The sequence below is a fragment of the Netta rufina genome (assembly GCF_964035555.1).
Source record: "Netta rufina genome assembly, chromosome: Z".
Classification (NCBI taxonomy): domain Eukaryota; kingdom Metazoa; phylum Chordata; class Aves; order Anseriformes; family Anatidae; genus Netta; species Netta rufina.
The window spans coordinates 60126718-60148442 of record NC_140126.1 but is presented as its reverse complement, the minus strand read 5'-3'; the positions used below and the strand labels follow the sequence as shown (position 1 = coordinate 60148442).

Genomic DNA, 21725 nt, shown 5'->3' with positions numbered 1-21725 from the left:
CATTTATGGCTAGATTTCCTTCTCTTAATACATGACCCTCTACTGCATTTGCATCTCCTACTTGTTACTCAGCTCTGTCTTCTCTTTTGATTAACTTCTCCATTGCCCAAACGTACCTCCATGGGAGGTTGCTGAAGCACTAACCAAATATCAACTGAAGGAATTTCTGCTCGAGCAAATAGCTTGATTTTCCTTTGTGAAAGGCAACAAATTACAAGGTAGTCACTGGTGTTTTTCATCTGTAATGCTTAATTCATCGACTCATTAATCGTCTAACTTACTAGATTTTAGGATTTTAGTCCATAAAAATTGTAAGAGGTTTGTAGGAAGGAAGATACCAGTTCCAAGGCTAGAATTTTTCCTTTTTTTTTTTTTTTTTTTTTTTTTTAAATTACTGCAGTCTAGAATGCTACCATTTCAAAACCTCTCTACTTGAAATGTGTAGACTAGTAAATCCAGATCACATGCAACTCTATTTAATAGACTGATCTTTTCCTTTAACAAGAACCCTATCTCTTAAAGAAAAATTTCCTGGAAATAGCTTTTGTTTGCTTCTTAAAGAAATACGAAGTAGAGACGGAATGTACACTGAGTTCTCAATGGATTATTAAAAATATGAAAACTAGGTAGTAGGTGAATATTGTGCTTTAGGCTAACTTGTAACGCTATGGATAAAGTGTTTTGTCATGGACCTTTAGATGGAAAGGGAGCATCTTGAAAACTATAGTAGTTTATTCCTTGTCTTTAGAGCAAAAATAATTGCAATAAAAATGCATTATGAACTTGAAATGGATTTTTCATTTCAAATGTCTTTATCCTTTTGTCTGAATGTACAAGCATCCCACAAAAGAAAATAAGAAATAAGGAAGAAAAGATTATGAATTAAAGAGCTATTTTTTCTGCTTCTTTGGTAACTGGTACTATGTCAACTGCATGCTAATGCTTTGATGGCAGGAAAATCTCAAGAACTCAGGTTGAACCCCAAGCTCCTCATTAAGAGGGAATGCTCTTCTGTGGCGAAAAGAAGCTATCTATGTTAATGAAACAGCTTTGAAATAATAATGGCTTAGGTATTTGCCAAAGGATTCATAAGGAACTGTGCCAGTTCTGCATTGTTCTGTAAATCACATTCACAAGGCTGCTTTTACATTCAAGATTAATTATGTAAACCAAAAACATACAATTTCTTTGGTAAGAGGAAGAGCTGGCTTCAGAGTCTTCTGGGATTAATGTGACATTTGAACAGTGCTTCAGTTTTGGGTTCCCAAGCTTATTTTTAGTTCCTGAAATCTACCGTAACACTAATGAAAACAGAACCATGATGTGTTATTTCTTTTTTGTTCTTGAATATAGTTCTCTTTTTAACAGTCACAAATTAAAAAGTTGTTTGCAGTATGTCCTTCACTTTCATCTTACAGTGAAAGTTTACATGTAACATATATTTTTTTCTGGATTTCTGTTTATGTATCCTATTCTTCTCATATTTCAGTAGTTCTCTCCATACTTCAAAGTATGATGTGTAGGAACAAAATTAATTGTGTATGAATACGTTATTGTTCTTGCCCTCTCACTAGTTTTGTTGAATGAAAAAAATTATTTCTTCTGTATGTTTGGAGCTAGTGAATAGTTAATAAATCATCTAAGCCTACTTACACATGCATGCAGTTGCAGAAAACCCTCAATCAGTAAATAGATTGCAACTACATATTGTCACATTTTTCTGCATTACCGGAAGCAGTAAAAGTATTAACACTGTCTATCTCCTAGACAGGATTTTGACTTAGTCTTTATCTGGTGGCCAGTTGGCAAGTAGACTTGTTAGACTGTTTGCGAACCTGTACCTCCTGGAGACTTATAAGAACTTTTCTGCTGATGACCTGAACAAGTGCCATTTATTTGAAGACCTGTCAACGTAGAGTTTTATGTCAAAAATAGGAAATCTTTTTCCTAGGAAAGTCCTCTCTCTTTTTTTTTTCTTTATGTGAATAGCAAATTTAATATATGCAAGCTATTTTTCTTCCTCGTTATGAGAGTTGTGGGAGTGTCCTACAGTATTGAATAGTAAGAAATTGACAGTGCCTTTTCTTGTTGTATTAAACTGATGCAGAGTTTTGTGGACTAAAATGTTTTACACTTAGCAGTCAGAGTTGCAAGCTTTAATTAATGTGTGTATACAGTTGTACATTGTGTAACTGTTAGATTTGTATAATAACGCTGCAGGCAAACCAGTAGCAAGTTTTTTGTATAGTTTTGTAAAAAGTTAAAATGTTTTATGCTTTAGAGTGGATTAATTTAAATATCTGGAAGCTGTATACTAAGGTTAATAATTGCACTTATTTGCTGAGACCCATATTTACAATAATACGCTTTAAGTGAAATCTGTCCTTAATATATGGCAATAAATTTCAAGTATTCTCAAACTGGAAGTGAGAGCTTTTGGTGGCCCAGCTAGTGTAGCTTAACAGCTGTGTGTAAAAGATTAACACCTTTTTGTTTTTAGAAAGTTCTTGCTCAGTTCTTTGTAAAAATTTCCAGTAAGCAACTGGAATGAATGCTATGGAGGATAAAAAACATATATTAAATTGTGCTTAGTTTATGTATAAGCTGCTGTGTTGGCCTCTTTTTACCTGTGGTCCTCAACAGTTGGTGTCCTGCCAGAATCAAATAACAAATGGATTCTGACAGGGATTTTGGCTGTAGCACAAGCAGCAATATGAAACATCTGAGTGTTGGAGGGAGATGGGTTGAGGAAGGGAACTCGGCTTCTTACAATTGCAGATTGGCTTGTGGCTTCTATAGCCTGGATGCACGACTTGGAAAGAACATAGGTTAATGAGCTGTTAGCTTCTGGAGAAGATGATGTGAGGAAAGAGATGAGTACCTTGCCTAAGCTTTTCCTGAAAATTGTCATTCAGCACTATCTGTTGTTGTTGGTAAGTGTTTGTATTAACAATCTTCCAAGTACATGCAGCAGTTGGTGCAGGAATAATTAGCAGTTAATGTCCAAATTGTCACTGACTCACTAGAAGTTTTCACGTATCACAAGAAACCAGGCATATCTTCTAGAAGGTGCTCTAGGAAATTACTTCAACAATCTTATAATAAAGTAGTATTTACTTTGGAAAGGGAAATACTCAAGGACTTAGGGCTTACATTGAGACTGCTTGTGTGTTCCTGTGTTTGGTATCATGTCACTTTATTCTCTGAGATTTTGCAACATTAACACGTATGACAGAACTAAGATTTCATTAACTTATGTAAGATATGCTAGAGGAAAAAAGGTTTAAAAAGCAGTTATTTTGGTGCTTTTTTTTTTGTACTTAAAGTTTTAGAATGATGTAACTTAATCTATGTTAGGATGTGGCTATTTGGTGAATGGATTTTTTTTTCCTGATCCTAGCATAAAACTATTTTTGTTGATAAAAATGCATCTATAGCAGGAGTGTGGACTGTCTAGTTTGTGAAGCTCCATGCCAATGCCACCTTTTGTCTGAGGACTTTGACACATACTCTGGGGAGACAAACTTTTTTTTTTTTTTTTTTTTTTAACTCCATGAAGGGTCTGGGAATCAGTTCACAAGTTGGACCACGGGATAATGGAGCAATACAAGATGTAAAAGCCCTCTACATTCTGGTGTCACCTGTCTGGGCTTTGTTTCCTAGCTTTCTGATTACCTGTTGGTTTGGAGGGAATGTTCAAACTTTTCATGTATCTTGGGAGCAACAGGGTTAATTTGGCAGGTAATAGGTTAGTGTATTAGTTTTTTAGGGTTCAGTAGGAGGCTCAAAGGCTTTTATATGTTGTTTTTGTTTTTAAATCAGGAGCCAATGAAGTCGAGAGCACCACAGCTACATTTGGAATACAGATTCTACAAGCAGCTAGGAGCTGGAGGTAAAAAGCAGTGTCATATGTTTTACAGTAATGTAATACAGTATGCAATTTTTGCAGCAATTTTCTCATTTAGGGGTGTGAATCTTATTTAGTGAAGTGTCCCGAGGTACTCAAAACAGGAAAAAGACCCATAATCAGTGGATTAATATATGTTTTGTCCTGGTATTTTAAAATTTCTGTTCTTCATTAAAGTGTCTGAAATCCTCAGACTACTTAATAAACATTAAATATCACACAGATCATACCAAATCATTCAATTAAGCAGTCTTTATAAATTTTGTGTTTTCTCTTTGAATAAACACTATAAATAAACAAATTGCTGATCTAATAATATTTTTATTTAAAGTTGATAAGGTGCCTAGATAGCTTTAGTCTTAGTTTTACTTCAGTTCCATTGATACTATCTGTATGCTGCTTCTTATTTTAAGACTCTAAAACATGTTTAAAAAATAAAAGTTTAAATGCAGAGAAGACTTGCTCATTTCATTCGTCTTGGTGCTTTTATGCCCAGAAATACCCTTATGATTGTTCCCTCAATTGTCCAGTTTTCAACTTTTCCTGCTATAGGTCAGCTATCCCTGGTATTTTTCATGCAATTTTGCACCTTTCACAAAACTATAAACACTTAGCAAGAAATAAAGCTTCTTGTACTCAGAATACAAATCTTCCCTAAATTAGTTATATAGCTAGGAAGAATATATGTTGCTTGAAAATGTTCTTGAATTCAAAGAATAGTTTTTCATAGGTCATGTAGTTACTTTTTTTTCTCCATTTTTAATGTTTCTTTTGCAAAATGGATTATTTTGCTTGTACTTTACATACTTTATTTTTACATGCAAACTATTTTTTTTCCTGTCAAAGGCTGTTTTTAATAGTGATCTTAAAGGTCTGTTTAGTCTGCAATAACGTTCTGTTCAAGCTGAAAAGTGCTGTCCAAAAGTCAGGGAATACAAAATAGACATGCTACTTGTATATTATTGCCTTGGGTGTATGTGTTATGATGAATTTTAATTAAATAACTTTTCTTTTTTAAAATTCAGCATCTCATATTTATTGATACACAGATTGGATAATGTTTCTCTGGTTAAGTAGCTTTCAAAATTTTGTACTCTGTGTTTCCCAGCAGAGGATCTTTAAACAACTTTCTGAACCTTTTTCTTCATGTAGAACTTGTTTGATGCCGTGGCACCAGCAACATTTCTTCAGAAAGAACTCCTCATAAGATATGATATCGTCTATTCCTACTAGTAGATGGAAAATTAAGTTGCAGACTGTCTCATCAAAATCTTGAGTCTTACATGCTTGTTGATTTGAGAAAACTGTCAGGGTACAATGTCTTTTTTTTTTAAAGTAGTTGTAAATTGTTAACGTACGCTAGGCTAGCATTCTGAAAGAGAGAAATTAAAAGCAGATATCTTAATCCCTTAGCTAACGAGACAGTCACAGTTACAGTCTGTTTTACTTCTGATACTATTCAGTCTTCAACACTCTGTGGGTAGCAACAATTAGATCACCTTTTCAGTTGCCTCATTACAGTGCTATAAAGGAAAACAAACTCTCTGTTTCTTTGTATATTGACTGAAGATGAGGAGGTCTTTGGTGTGGACTTCTCTATTTTTCCAAGTGTTTTTATTACAAAGTGAAAGCTTCCCACATCAAGCCTAGAACCCTTTTAAGCTTCTTTTGAGACCTTTCTGACTTTCTCAGGCATCCCACTCGAGATTCATTTTAGTGGGCTGTGTGGGATTCACCATGAAGAAAGTAATATTCATGCTCCCATATTCCTAGAGACAAGTTCAAAAACTTGTAGTTTCCTTTTCTTTCTGCAACACTTCTCCTATCTTTGCCAGAATTGGCTACTCATGTGTAGGAAGCCATTCTACCTAAGACACTTCTAGAAGAAAAACTGCAGAATTATTTATTTTCTATCCTCACGTAATCTGAGGCAATCAGTTGTAGTTCATTTTTTTTTTGAATGCATGTTTCAGTCAGGTGTGGGTGTAAGAAATTTTCACACATGAACAGCTGAAAAACATGACGGCAGATATTTGATGGACCAAGTAATAAATCTTATGTTAGTTCCGACTATATAGGCAGTGTTGCTTTCTAAGCAGTGGTTGTGTTTTTGTCACAGAGTAAATTGAAGAAAATGTATCTTCATTGTACAACTGGCATTAGGAGGTATAAAAATAGCTGTCATTGCTAGAAGTCCTAACTGTAGTAATTATGAGCAAATTGGTTTCTCTGCTGAGACATTACTCACTGGAGTTGTTCCAGTTGTCTGGAGCCTTCTGGCTTCTAAAAGTCCATATTTGCAGGCTTTCATCATGAAGTTGTTTTTTCCTCATTTTTTTTAATGCAAAAATTTACATAATTTAGGTGGTAGTTTATACTTGAGAGTAGACCGATTTTTGTATTTAATTGTAGTAAGTATCCTCCACTTGTTCTCCACATGTGCACGTGCATTCATGTAAATTAATAGAAAGTGACTACAAAAAATCAGTATAGTGAGTGTGAACTCATTTTTCAGAGGTAACAGTGGAAGAGGGTATAACACTTTCCTTTCTTTCCCAATTCTGAGAAATGGCAGAGCCATTGCTTTCTGAAGACAGATAACTTAATTTTTCACAAATAAGAACTATGAATTCCACAGGTGATGCTACAAACAGTTATGGTGACCGTGAAATAACCTGAGGCTGAAGACTGAAATAAATCACAGTTTATTTGGGGTGATGGCATGGGAAGAAGGCACTGATGTGAATTAACAGTTCTGGAAGTAAATAAGGTTATTTTCCTGAAATACCTTCTTGAAGTCAAATAGTGTTACTGGGCAGCCTATTTTTTAACAGAGTAGCTAGGTGTTTCCTCTGATCTTACGAATTCCGTTGGTGGAAAGATTAACATTTTAAAATTCCATATTTTCTTGGTATTCCTTTATCTCTAGCCAGTATTTGCCTGCTGCAGGTCTACTTATTCTTATAATGTGGATTTGTGACTTAAAGATTTTAAAAAAATAAAAAATAATAATCCTGTGATAAGACTTACTCTTTTGCTTTCTTCTGTTTCTTGAATGCCATGAATGGGTGGAAGATGTGCTTGGGTGCAACAAGCATTTTGGGAGGGATATCTCTTGTAATTCCCAACCCTGACAGAACAAAAGAGTCATGGAAAACATAGGCAAGAAATATGCATGTAAAACCAGAAACATTTCAAAACTGTTTCTCCTTGGAAAGAATCTGCTTATAAAGGAGGCTAAATCAGCCTCAAATGGGCTTCTTACTGACCATATCTGTGAACGTTCAGTAGAATGTAGGAGTTTGTCAGGAAAACAGAATTCTGAGGTCTCTTTCTTAAACAGGAAACATTTTATCTACTTTGAGGCTACTCTTGAAATATTTTGGATTATTCAGAGGAATGGATCTAAACTTCCTAAAATAGTTCTTAAATAATTTTAAAGATGTAACTAATTTTGGTCACGTCATTATTTACTTTTCATTTTAGGTATTATGTAGACCGGTAGAGATTTTTCTGAATATTACTTTGCTTTTTTTCTACCATAACTTTGTTGTTTAGTAGTTGTGGGCAGGAGAATCTTGCTTAAAGTACATACTGTACTCATAAAGTTCGAGATCATTTAGCTGTTGGTATGTGGAAGTTTCTAGTTAAGTGAATAAGCACCAACAGATGAAATTTGAGATACCTTGAATTCTACTATAATTTTAGTTAAAATTATTTTTCTTAAAACCCAGCAAGAAAAGATAAGAAAAACAGATACATCAGTGATAGCACAGTACTACAAATAAAACTACAGCTGAGTTCTTATCTGAAGTTATATGTGTATTAGGACTTTTAGCATGAATAAAAAGCAGTTTTGTATGCTTTCATTTATTTATTTTGTGGTATTTATCTTTCATGCTAAATCTTTCCCTTCATGATAAGAAGGTGAACTTCAGAAGTCAGCTCTTTCTCATGTTTTATGTCTGTAAATAACCCTTACAGACATAGGGTCTGTAATTTAACCACACCCAAACTCAGTGTTCTATTTGGAAAGACTGAGTCAGAGAAATCAGTAGCTACTGGCTCAGTTCAACTTTTGAGGAGCAAAACTGAGATTTTTTTTTTTAATGTGGGACTTAATGGTCCTGCATGAGTGAAAACTTCCAAGAAAGGAAGTTTTCCAAGGAAGACAGGTAGGAATTTACAGCATGGTTCAGTTTCGTCTTAAAATAAAGAGTCTGCGTACATGTTAAAAAAGAAGTTGTTCTCTGTGTGTTTAAGAGTATAAAAAATATTCCAACTAATTTTTTTTCTTCTCTTAACAAATCCGTAGGCCATTAATTGTAGTGGCTGGAAGCCTCTACAGGAGATGGAGATCTCATAGCCATCTGATAAGTGGAACAGAAAGGCAGACAGCTGCTGCTGCCATAGCAAACTTCTGTCTGCAGTGCTGCTGACGTAGTGAGAACAGTGTTACTATAATACCTGTCTAGAGCAACAAGGAGGATCCGTTGTTAGATTTTTTTTTTTTTCGTTTGAGATAATTTGTGAAAGAGACAAAGATCTGCTTAGTTCTGGATTATTCTACTTCTGAAATTGCTGTGTTACCATTTCGTGCTGAGTTCAATATTGGTAATGATATTTTATTTTTCTTAACTTTTGTACATCTGTTCTTTCAGATGAAGTTTAGCTGACTCTTCAGATTGGCAGTCAAATAGAGTTTCCTACAGTGCAACCAAAATGTGACACTTGACTAATGAAGGTATAAGAGATGCATTTGTTCTATGAAAAACAGTATAGCATATTAAGTGGTTTTGGCCATTGTGAAAAGAATGCTAAGTAGTGCATTCTGTACGTGACAATCTTTTCTACAGATGGTTACTAGTAGTCATGTGGTAATATGCTCAGCATTAGTATCTAAAAATACATATAGTTTTCTGTTCTGAGGTAATGAGAGCCTACCTTAAACATTAAAAACAAAACAAAACAACAAAAAAAAACATACTATTTGGATGGTTATAATAAAAAAAAGTTACTCTTGGTTGGAGGACCAAGGTTGGAGGACAAGTGTGGGTGTAATGTAACTTTCAACAATACAGAAGCCAATAGATCATGTGTGTATGTATTGGCGGGTAAAACAATGTTAGTTTAAGAACAGGACTACGTAAGAAAAGCTACAGCCAGGGAAGTAGGAAGCATTTTTGCAAGCTTGTCAACTGAGGGGTAGAATTTACTCACTATTCAGGCAATTGGGCTCAATTGAATTTTTATTTTAGTGTTTGGAGCATGTCAGGATTCTCTGTGTTGATAACTGGGTTTTGATTTGGGAAAGTAGCAAAGGTGTTCTGAAATCTTTTTTTTGCATTTTTTGGTGCAGAATACGTTAAACTAAACATTTATTACAAGGTACTTTCTACACCATTTAATGTTGCTTTGGTAGAGTAGACATTGCTGGTCATAGTTTTTTTCTTCCTTGTTGAAAAGCTGTTTGTCAAGCTGAAGACAAGAGTAAAGTTGGTGTTCAGTACTCTTTCCTGTAGGTAAAGACCAAAATATTTATGGTAACGAAAATAAAATTGTTCCTCTAATTTCAGTTCAGACCGACTTCATCATATGGGACAAAACGAAAGGTTTGAGTGTTCAATGCCAACTTTTCATTTTTTTTGTACAACCCATTCTATACCTTTCAGGGTATAGAATGCATGATAAAGCATCCTTTTAATTTCCAGTATCTGCCAATCTTAAGTGATAGGTGTTTTTTTTTTTTCTACTCTTTCATAGTACACTACTAAAAAATACCAATTCAGTATGGGAGAGAGTTTTGTATTGCTACAGAGGTCAATCCATTGATTGGTTCTGCCTTATTGCCAGGGCCAGCCTACCTTCATAAGTAAAGGAGGTAGTTTGTTTCTTCCACAGCGTGACACTTACTACGGAAAAAAAGGTCATCACAGCATAGTTTCAGGTGCTGACACCATACCTGGATGGTATCAGCATCTCTGATCTGCTCTGACTCTTCCCAACACCATGATGACTCCTAATTCTCAGGGCACTGGGCCTCATGTCCTACTTCCCTCTCCTTTGCAACACATCGATCCATGTGTTGCAAACACATTGATCGAACACATGACAGCTACCAATATTGTAGTACACAGCATAGTACCAAATGTGATAAGAAAAGTGTTATCTATATGAAGCCCTCCTCCTGCTTTGGAACAGAGTCCAGGCAGACAGTGCTGTTTAAGTTCCCTATGCAAAATTGTCATCACTTTATTACGACTGATGTTCTACTATATAATGAGGAGTTACCTTAGTAATAGTTCTGTTTGATTTCAGTGCTAGAAGTGAATTGTAGCTAGATTAATATGATGATTTCATATGATTTTTGTTCAGGTATCACCTAAAATATCCTATTCTATATTTTTTAAAAATAGTACTTGTATTGGAGATTGGTACTTGCCATTATTGTAATATAATGATAATGGAAGTTAACATGGTTTAAAGCAAATTTGAAAAGAGACTAGTACAAGACTACTCCAATACTGTAGATGTCCAAATATATTAATGAAGTGAATGTTTCCAATACCTTATTAAAAGAATAATAATTTACTGGAGCTTCAGATTTTAGGAGATAAATTAATTTCTGAAACAAGCACACTGCTATTACTGATCGTTCGAAACAAAAGTTAAAGACAAAATGTCTAGCTGTTAACTGCAGAGTTGGCAATTAACTCAGTTCAGGGTAGTCTTAATTATATACGTATACCTATTTATGACTTCTTGTGTATGTTTCTTTGAGTTATCGCAGTTCATAATCTGCCTATGTATCTTGCTAGCAGACATTCTATATGCACTCAGTGATTTTTTTGTAACGTTACATGAACGTTGCTTAGAGCTATATTCTTAGATAAGTAGTGGGAATTTGCTCCTAAACTGAGCAATGATTTTTTTTTTTTTAATTCTTTTAGTACTGCTGTCCTACACTCACTTGTTCTATTTTCACCAGGGATGTTATGCAGAAGAATAAACAGTAAGCAATTGTACATATTTGTTTTGCATATATATATATATATATATATATATTTGATATCTGTATCAATTAAAAAAAAAATACAGATCAGGTGAATTTAGCACAAACCATGATTTTCTTAATTAAAAAAAAAAAAAAGCACTTAGAATTAATCAAATAATGAACCTCTTGAATGAAGAGGTATCTATCTGCTTTTGAGCACTGTTATCTATGTGCTGATGAATATTATGGTTCTGTCAGGAGGTGTTTGGGAAATAACCGACTTAATTCTGAGTTCCATTGTAGCCAGTATACTTGAATAGGAAGGTTGAGCTGCTCAGTTATTAATGTGAATACATGAATAATGTGATATTTTTATTTGAATGAATGAGACATTGAGAATTACAAATTTAGATCAGCTGTCTTAAGAACAATTCCAGCAAAACTTATAGGGGAATTTTGCTGGCAATTTTTGTGTTTTAGGCAAGTCCTTTCTAACATTTAATTTAAGGAAATGTACAGAATTTTTGCAATTTATATTTGAAGTATTTTCCCTAGAATTAGTTCAGGAGATCTGTTAAGAAAGGCAGTTGTACAGATTTAAATTTAATTTAAAAGTGCATGTGTTAATGATTTTGAGAAATGGTAATTACTGACTGTTAGAAGCCTGGCTTCTTACATTACTTCAAAAGTACTGAACTAATGGTGCTTATATATTACATCCTCATTTAGTTTGGTGTTTTGCAGTCATGTGCAGGGATGATTGTGGTTTCCATAGCTGTAATGTGCTGAGTTACCTGAGATTGTATGGCCTTCTGTGTATGCTGCTTTGGTTTTCTGTATGCATGCTTTTTTGTATGCTGCTTTGGTTCAACTTGAAAAACACGTGGCACTATCCTGCAATTTTGTCATTGCTTCTTTTCTGGAAGATTCAGGTCAGATGCTGCAAAGTGAAGTGAAGAATCCTTCTGTTGGTGGCAGGTTGTTGAACTGAGTTGAATCATTGACACTATCAATACGAATGTGCCATGGAAGACAGCTCTTAATGCATTTCTTCAATATCTTCAGCTTGGATTATTTCAGTGTCTCTTGAGTTGCTATATATGAAAAATAAAACTACAAATAAAAGACAGTGAAATGTAGGAAACTGAATACAGAATAGTGTGTTCTGTAATTGCAATTTTGTGTATTTTACTGTCATTTAGGACTCTGGTTTAACTGACAATCTAAGTAATAAGATATAACAGGTCACTTCAGTAAGTGTGTTTCTCAACTGAACTTGGAAGAAACTGTAAAATTATATTAATATTAAAATAAAACACTGAAAAGTCACCTGCCCAATAGCTTTACAAATTACAGATTGTATTTTGTGGTGATACTGAGTTACTGGTCATACATCCCATCAGTAAAAATTTTTGAATCCCCACTTTATAAATGTGTATTTATAAAATAAGTGTACCACTGTATTAATGTTATGTACATTAAAACATGTACGAAATGAGAAATTAAAGGGATGAGATACAGCTTAAATAGTATTTAATATATATATATTGTACCTGATCTTGCTCTTTTAAAAAAATTATGGCTTTGTAGTGAGAGTTATGTGCTTGAATGAACTTCATTTTTTTTTTTTTTTTTAAAAAAAAAAAACTCTTATTTTTGTACTTTGTGATAGAGTGATTTGAATGTCTGGCTCAAAGTTTGGTTTGAGTTTGTTTTAATTACTGTCATAGGTGGAAAATGTTCCTCACAAAGATATGTACTTCCAAATGGAAGAAGTGCATCTCTGGCTGTGCTTACTAAATCGTGGTGTTTGTTTTTAATCCTATTCACTACTTATTCTGCTTTTTATATTTAATTCCACTATTTTCCATCTTTCCAGATGTTAATCTCTTGTTCTTGAAAACCAATCAGAAGACATTAAATTTCCATATTTTTAGAAAATATGTTCAAAATGCACTGAAACTCCTTGGGGGATTTTTGAACTGGTTAGAAATTCCTGTTTCCAGGTGTAAGTGTAAAATAGTTTGCAAGAGATTTTTTTCTAGGTCAGATTGCATTGTTTTGCTCAATGAAATCACTTAACAATGAAAACATTTCCAAACATCAGTTTCTAAAATGCTATCTCCATAGCACAAGTTTCTTTTGAAAATCAGCTACATTCTCACTCCTTGTTTAAATTTGTCACTTTCACCCTTATGATGTATCCTGTTTTTTGAACAGTCTGTGAAGTAGCCTACTACTGGCAGCCACTTTTCTTCACAGAGGTGGGTCAACATATTTGGAAGTCTTGTCTTTTTGTAAAAGAAAAATCTGCAACTCCTCTTTAAGTTCAGCTTCTTGAAGACCTTTGTCACAAGATAATCACTAAGCAGTAGATTTTTCATGGTCAAGCACCTGTTTGAGCAACAGTTACACTGACATTTTTTCCATAAAACATGTTCTTTATTGTTGAGAGTATATCAACTCCAGTACGTCTTTCTGGTAGTGATTCAGAAAAAGTTCTGTGTATGCTATTATCAAAGTATAACCTAACATACACCATAGGCTGAGATGTATTTGAAATGTGTGGTCTCATCCACCTGTATGCCAAACCTACCACACTGACTAATTTGTCCTAACAGTTATTTACTCAAATCTCCAGCAGTATGTGCTTGTCTTCTGATGGTACTTGCTGACAAAGGAGTGCACTTCAGTTTGACACCATCTTTTTCTTCATGCATTATTTTCAACCATTTTTACCACTGCAGGAAGATCGAGTGTTTCCTCAATGGTTTGTGGCTTTTTGTGTCTTGCTACTAAGTAAGATATTTCAAAAGATACTGCCAAAGATTTGTCATAGGATTTAGTGAAATGACGTAAAGGTTGTGGATTCAATAACACGTGACTTGAAATGCTACTGAAAATAATTGTAGAGGCTTGTTTTCATGTTCTGGATGCTTAGTTTCTAATTTTAAAAAAATGTTTTGCTAACTGCAATTCCTTCATACTATCGCTAGGTAATATATCAAAGCATAATAAACACTCAGGGTGAGGTTCTTTGTTAATAAGAGTGGATGTTAATCCATATTTCAAATAGTTTTCTTGATATTTTCAATTTTCTGGCCTATTTTTCTTTGAAAAGATTATCTCTGTTTACTTTATAATGCAGCAGATGAAGAGCTTATACCACAGTAGAAGTGCCTGCTCTGCCTTGTTCTTGTTTGCTCATGTTAGCATTATAAGCCATATTTTCAGTCTGTGGTTTCTTTGGCGGAGTCTTTTTATACTGCTCCTCCGTTTTGTGAGCGGTAGCCCAGTTAAAGCTAGACAATATGGTCTATAAATCCACTTAACAGGGCATACGTAAACTGCAATATGCTGTAAATGGGTGAAGGAACAAGGATGATATGTTTGTCATCTCCATGTCTCCGTGTTTCTTTGATCATCCATGTGACCCTCCTCTGGACTCACTCTAATGGGACAATGTCCTTCTTGTGTTGGGGGCCCCAGAGCTGAACACAGTGCTCCAGAGCAGAGTAGAGATGGAGGATTGCCTCCCTTGCCTTGCTGGCCATGCTGCTTTTGATGCAGGTCAGGATACGGTTGGTTTCTGGGCTGCAAGTGCACATTGACAGGTCACATTGAGCTTCTCATCAACCACCATCCCCCAGTCCTTCTCAGAGCTGGTCTCAATCTCCACCCAGAATGTATTTGTGCTTTGGATTGCCCTGACTCAGATGCAGGACACTGCCCTTTGCCTTTGAGTCTCATGAGGTTTTCACAGGCCCACCTCTCAAGCCTGTCAAGGTCCCTCCTGATGGCATCCCTTCCCTCCAACGTGTTGACACCAAGCTGTGTGGTGTGGCCATCAGCAAACTTGCTGAGGGTGCACTGAATCCTACTGTCCACATTGCTGACAAAGATGTTAAACACCACCAATCCCAGTGCTGACTCCTAAGGACCACCACTTGTCCCTGATCTCCACCTGGACATTGAGCTGTTGACTGCAGCTACTTAGTGTGGCTATCTAGCCAATTACTTACCCATCAAGCTGTTCATCTCTCGCATCCACATCTCCAGTTTAGAGACAAGGATATAATGGAGGACAGTGTTAAATGCTTCTCACGATGTCAGTTGCTCTTCCCCATCCACCAATTCTGTAACTACATCATAAATGGCCGCCAGGTTTGTCCAGCATGATCTGCCCTTAGTGTATCCATGTTGGCTGTCACCAGTCACCTCTTTATTTTCCATGTGACTTAGCACAGTTTCCATGAGGATCTGCTCCGTGATCTTGCCAGGCACAGAGGTGAGACTGATGACCCTGTACATCCCCAGGTCTTCCTTTTTTCCCTTTTTAAAAATGGGGTTATGTTTCTCCTCTTCTAGTCCATGTAAACTTCACCAGACCGCCATGACTTCTCAAATGTGATGGAAGGTAGCTTAGCACCTTCACTGGCCAGTTCCTTCAGGACCTGTAGCTATATCTCATCAAACACCATAGACTTGTGGTCCTTTAGGTTACTTAGCTGGTCTCGAACCTGATCATCTCCTAGAGCACGCAATTCTTTTTTTCTGCCAGTACCTGCCTTTGCCTTTTGGGACCTGTGCTATGTGACTATAGCACTTGCCAATGAAGACTGATGCAAAAATGTCACTGAGTATCTCAGCCTTCTCCATATTCCAAGTAAACCGGTTTCCTTCTAGATAGGATTCACAACTTCCCTACTTTTCCTTTTATCACTGATGTACCTTCCTTTTAGCACTGATGTACCTTGTTGCCCATGATGTCCATAGCCAAATTTAATTCTAATGGGACTTTAGCTTTCATAATCTACCCCTAGCTTTTCAGATGATTTGTTCTGTATACCTCTTAGGCTACCTGTCCTTGCTTCAACCCTCTGTAGGCCTTCTTCTGTTTGAGTTTGGCCAGGAGCAGCTTGTTCCTCGATGCAGGCCTCCTGATGTTTTTGCCTGACTTCCTCTTTGCTGGGATATATTGCTCCTGAGCTTGGGGAGGTGATCCTTGAATATTAACTTCTCTTGGGACCCTCATCCATCCAAGGCGTTGTCCAACGGTATTCTACCAAGGAGATCCCTGAAGAGGCCGAAGTCTGCTCTCTCGAAATCCAGGACAGCAGGGTTTTATAAAATATGAATTATGTTGGCAATATGGCATACTCCATAACTTACATGGTGCTGTATAGCATATAATACATTAAGTATAGCATGTTCTATAACTTATTTATTTACGTAGAAATTTCTGGATAGCTGTTGTATTAAAAAGATACAAAATACTTTGTGTGGCAAAATTGCTTGGAAAATCATAGTACTTTAAATCATATGAAAATACAGAGTAAGTGAGGTTTTATGGTATTGCAGCTAACAGTTAAAGCTTATTAATGAAAACAGCGATGCAGTAAGCAGAAATATTTTTGTAAACAAAGTAAACAAAAAAAGTAAACAGTAAACAAAATATTTAAGTTCTTTTAGTGTTTTAAAATGCTATAAACAGACAAAGAGCAAATGCAGTGCTAATAGAGGAGAGTTTTGTAGTTCAAATCTTTAGACATGAGCAGAGATTCTTGGAATGTGTCTCAGACCATCACAAATATTCTCTTTTCTTCTTCATTACTGTTCTTTTTCTTCCTGTCTGTGCTCAGTTGTTTGTTCTTTGGGCTTACTTCTGTACATCTATTGGATAACATAATTCACTACTGCATACTCATCCACATCTCCATGTACAATTCCACAGTACCACAAAGTGGAGGCAGAAAACTTGAAACTAGGGATATCTAGAATTATGATATCCTTTTCTGTACAGACAGCTTTTTTGAGCCATTATTTTATGATTAGGGATGATCTTTTAAAAATCAAGCTTTGTTGTACCATGTACACACATAGTGTGTAATGTGGTTTATGTTACTTCCTTAGTAGGAATGAGCTGCTATTGCAAACTCTTTCTGGAATAGGTATGATAATGCTTGTTATAGGGTATAGTTATGACTAAAAAAATAATAAATGGAAGGTTAGTTGTTAGGGGTTATATTTTCATTGTTATCAAATGTAGGAAAAGATATCAAGGAAAATGCTCTTAGAAAATACTTATTTTGTTTGCTTTTAGTTTTGCTTAAATATAAGTGTGTTGGTTTTGGACACAGTTACACAGCTGTAGCTTGTGTGTAAATTAGCGCTGTACTAAGGTATGGAAAATGTGAGATCACAGAATCATTTAGTTGGAAGAGACCTCCAAGATCACCTAGTCCAACCTCTGACCTAACACTTACAAGTCCTCCACTAAACCATATCCTTAAGCTCTACATCTAAACGTCTTTTAAAGACTTCCAGGGATGGTGACTCCACCACTTCCCTGGGCAGCCTGTTCCAATGTCTAACAACCCTTTCAGTGAAGAAGTTCTTCCTAACATCTAACCTAAAACTCCCCTGGCTCAACTTAAGCCCATTCCCCCTCGTCCTGTCACCAGGCATGTGGGAGAACAGGCCAACCCCCACCTCGCTACAGCCTCCCTTGTGGTACCTATAGAGAGCGATAAGGTCGCCCCTGAGCCTCCTCTTCTCCAGGCTGAACAAGCCCAGCTCCCTCAGCCGCTCCTCGTAGGACTTGTTCTCCAGGCCCCTCACCAGCTTCATCGCCCTTCTCTGGACCCGCTCAAGCATCTCCATGTCCTTCTTGTAGCGAGGGGCCCAAAACTGGACACAGTACTCGAGGTGCGGCCTCACCAGAGCTGAGTACAGGGGGACGATCACCTCCCTAGCCCTGCTGGTCACACTGTTCCTGATACAAGCCAGGATGCCATTGGCCTCCTTGGCCACCTGAGCACACTGCTGGCTCATATCAGCTGACTATCAACCAATATTCCCAGGTCCTTCTCTGCCAAGCAACTTTCCAACCACTCATCTCCCAGCCTGTAGCTCTGCTTGGGGTTATTGCGCCCCAGGTGCAGGACCCGGCACTTGGCCTTGTTGAACTTCATACAGTTGACCTCAGCCCATCGGTGCAGCCTATCCAGATCCTCCTGCAGAGCCTTCCTACCCGTGAGCAGATCGACACACGCACCTAACTTGGTGTCATCTGCGAACTTACTGAGGGTGCACTTGATCCCCTCATCCAGATCCTCGATAAAGATACTAAGGAGGACTGGCCCTAGTACTGAGCCCTAGGGAACGCCACTAGTGACCGGCCTCCAACTGGACTTGACTCCATTCACCACGACTCTTTGGGCCCGGCTATCCAGCCAGTTTCTAACCCAACGAAGCGTGCGCCAGTCCAAGCCAAGAGCAGACAGTTTCTTGAGGAGAATGCTGTGGGAAACGGTGTCAAAAGCCTTGCTGAAGTCAAGGTAGACCACATCCGCAGCCTTTCCCTCATCCACCAAGTGCGTCACTTTGTCATAGCAAACGTACTTCAGAGTACACCCAATGTTAGGAGTGTTTTCGTGTATAAAATTCCATTTTATCTTCAGAGAAGAAAGGCAATACCCAATGTTTGGGGCATTCTGAAAATGGATATGGCTGTTGTATGTAGTACAGGATTGTAACATTAGAGACTATAGAAAAGCTCATGCGAAAGGAAAAATATACTGTCCTTTAATGTGCTTTTTATAACAAGCAAATTAGCAAAATGTATTCTTGAAAAAATTTGTGTCACTGTTCTTACTTTTAAATTCAATAGTAGCTTAAATATAGTTACTTATTTGTGTGCAAGATTTGAAAACAAATGCAGCTTTAACACCAAATTAGCCTTTTGCCCCTCTTGATAGGTTTATTTTGTACTTATTCACACAGTATTTAAGAAATTATTAGTGGAACATGCAGTGAGAGATTTATGTTTACATATGTTTTTTTCTGGAAATGTTGTAAGATATTTTGTTCTGAACTTGCTCTTTATTTTAACAAAATTCAAAGTAAAAAATATACAACTACAGATGCAAACTTTCTTACAATAAACTTTTAAAATGTGAAATTTTGTTTTTATTCAAAGATATTTTTCTTCTAAATTACTTTAATGATGTAACAGTGTAGGAGTTAGTGGTTCATTTCTGGACACCATGAATTCAATTTTCAAAAGAATTTAAGAAATTAAGGAAAGTATTTGAATTCTGTAGAAGTGGAATCACTGTGAATTGTTTTATCATAGGTTCCCCTTGAGACTTATGAAAACTCCCTTTATCATTGTTTCTTATGAGTACATTAAAAAAAAAAAAAACAACCCTGTCCTTCATACAGTTTAAATAATAGATCTCAGTGTACCCCACAGTCTAGATTTTTTAATGTTTTTAAGACTTCAGCTTGGTGGTGTTTAGACTTGTAATGAACCAACTCAGATTTAAGAAAAAATTTTGCTATTATGTACCATCTGTACAGAAACAAAAAGTAATCAAGGAATAGGAGACAGTGCAAATTTAAGTAAAAAATGCATATATTTCATCATAGAAAAATAGAATGTCTTGGGTTGGAAGGGACCTTAAAAACTATCCAATTCCAATCCCTTGCCATGGGCAGGGACACCTCCCACCAGACCAGGTTGCTCAAAGCCCCATCCAGCCTGGCCTTGAACACTTTGAGGTACAGGGCATCCACAGCTTCTCAGGGCAACGTGGTCCAGTGCCTCACCACCAAGAATTTCTTCATTACATCTAATCTAAACCTACTATCTTTTAGTTTAAAGCCATTCCCCTTGTCCTATCACTATCTTCCTGTGCAAAAAGTCACTTTCCATCTTGTTATAAGCCCCCTTTAGGTATTGAAAGGCTGCAATGAGATCTCTCTGGAGCCATATCACCTCCAGTTCTCTTAGATTTTTTTTTTTTCATAGGTGTTCCAACTCTCTTGTAGCTCTCTTTTGGACTCATTCTAACAGGTCCACATCCTTCTTGTGCTGGGGACCCAGACCTGGATGCAGCACTCCAGGTGGGACCCCTCAGTGCAGAGGGGAACAATCCCCTCCCTCGGCTTGCTGGCTGCTCTTGTGTTGATGCAGCCCAGGATGCAGTTTGTCTTCTGGTTTGCAAGTTCATACTGCTAGCTCATATTTGGAAAACTATCTATATTAACAAGTGTTGACTACAACAGTTTGTTATCTATGGCATTTCTATTTTGATAATGCACCTGCAACTTGACTTAATGTCTCATGAAGCTTATTGATTCATTAATCTCTTTTGGATTTTTAAATGACTAACATAAAGCAGTTTACTCCCGACTATAACCTTAATGTAAAAAAATTAATGTAAAAAAATATTTTTGGTAAATAAGTTTATTTAAAAGCTCTCAATACATTTTTTAAACCCCATTTTAATTTACTTTTACAAAATTCAACAGATTTTCCTCATTTTCTATAAAAGATTGTAAATTTTTTTCATGTCAAATATGTAACATTCTTAAGACGTTTATTACTACTGATACTATTTTCACTACTCCTATTTTACCTTTTACTTGTATCTTTTACAAGGTTTTGTTGTTTGTTTTTGTGAAATATGTATTTTTTTACTTAAGATCATCTTGAAGTCAGGTAGGAATTCTAGTGTTATATTCATTAACATTATTTAACCCCTTATAGTTACACTGTATCTCTCTTTTACAGATGGACTACCTCAGGTCTACTATTTTGGCCCATGTGGCAAATATAATGCTATGGTGCTAGAACTACTTGGACCTAGTCTTGAAGACTTATTTGACTTGTGTGATAGGAAGTTTTCTCTTAAAACTGTTCTTATGATAGCCATACAGTTGGTAAGTAGAACAGATGTGAATTTGAATGTTCATTAAAGTAATTTAGTCTTCAATGGATTAAATACTCATTTCACTTGCTTAGCATGTTTTAAATTGATATTTGTGGCTGTGGTACAATTTTAGTAGGAGATTGACTTTATGTCATTTTCACTTGCTTTGTTCTAATTTTTCAAAAATCACTGCATGAATCATTGTCTTCTGAGTCTCTTGCCTAATGACAACCTGAAATCATGGATTTTAGTTTGACATTCACAATTAAAAACACCTTCTTGAAATATAAATAATTGTAATTATGAAAGGAGTTGGAAGCTAGGATTCCTAAGTAGCATAAATATTTAACCTGTGCTTTCTCAGGAACAAAGAGAAAAAATAAAACTCTGGAAATACTAAAATATAACAAAGTTATTCAGTGAAAAACTTGTCAGATTTTTTGAAGTATTTTGTGATTTGGTTTCCAGTAAGACAAGTGTGTGTAATGAAAGGAAGAAACAAGGCTTTGCATGTTTGCCTTGATATAATGTGCTTTAAGTAAATCTTTCTGAAAACTTAAAGGTATTGAGCCTCCAACTCTATAAATAGATATTGATATTGGGGTTATATATATGTTGGTGGAATTCCAGCACTTCTCTTCTACTGGTATAAAGCTTTTATTCCTTTAATATATAGCTGATCTATGTGGAACTTGTTTTTTCACTGTTTTAGTGACATAATTTCTGGTTAATGCAAATGTAAGATATTTAGCTTCTACCACAAGTTCATGTGGCAACCTGAAGCTTAAACTAAACTGTCATTTTTTCGTTTTATTAAAGATTTCTCGTATGGAATATGTCCATTCAAAGAACTTGATATACAGAGATGTTAAGCCTGAAAACTTCTTAATAGGACAACCTGGAAACAAAACCCAGCAAATTATTCATATTATAGATTTTGGTTTGGCAAAGGAGTATATAGATCCAGAAACGAAGCAGCACATACCATATCAAGAACACAAGAGCCTTACAGGAACAGCTAGATACATGAGTATAAATACACATTTAGGAAAAGGTACGTGTGCTTTTAAGTGCAGAAACGAGAATTAGCAGCTGTCATTTGTGT

At 36.1% G+C, this 21725-nt stretch overlaps 1 protein-coding gene across 1 annotated transcript in view; it reads left to right on the top strand.

Moving 5' to 3' along the window:
• Positions 1-21725, top strand: part of CSNK1G3 (casein kinase 1 gamma 3) — a 72011-nt gene that overhangs the window by 20714 nt on the left and 29572 nt on the right. The window contains exons 6-8 of the mRNA XM_084305782.1: positions 3823-3892; positions 20482-20630; positions 21440-21674. Coding sequence (XP_084161908.1) covers positions 3823-3892; positions 20482-20630; positions 21440-21674 — 454 coding nt within the window. The remainder of the gene's footprint in view (positions 1-3822; positions 3893-20481; positions 20631-21439; positions 21675-21725) is intronic.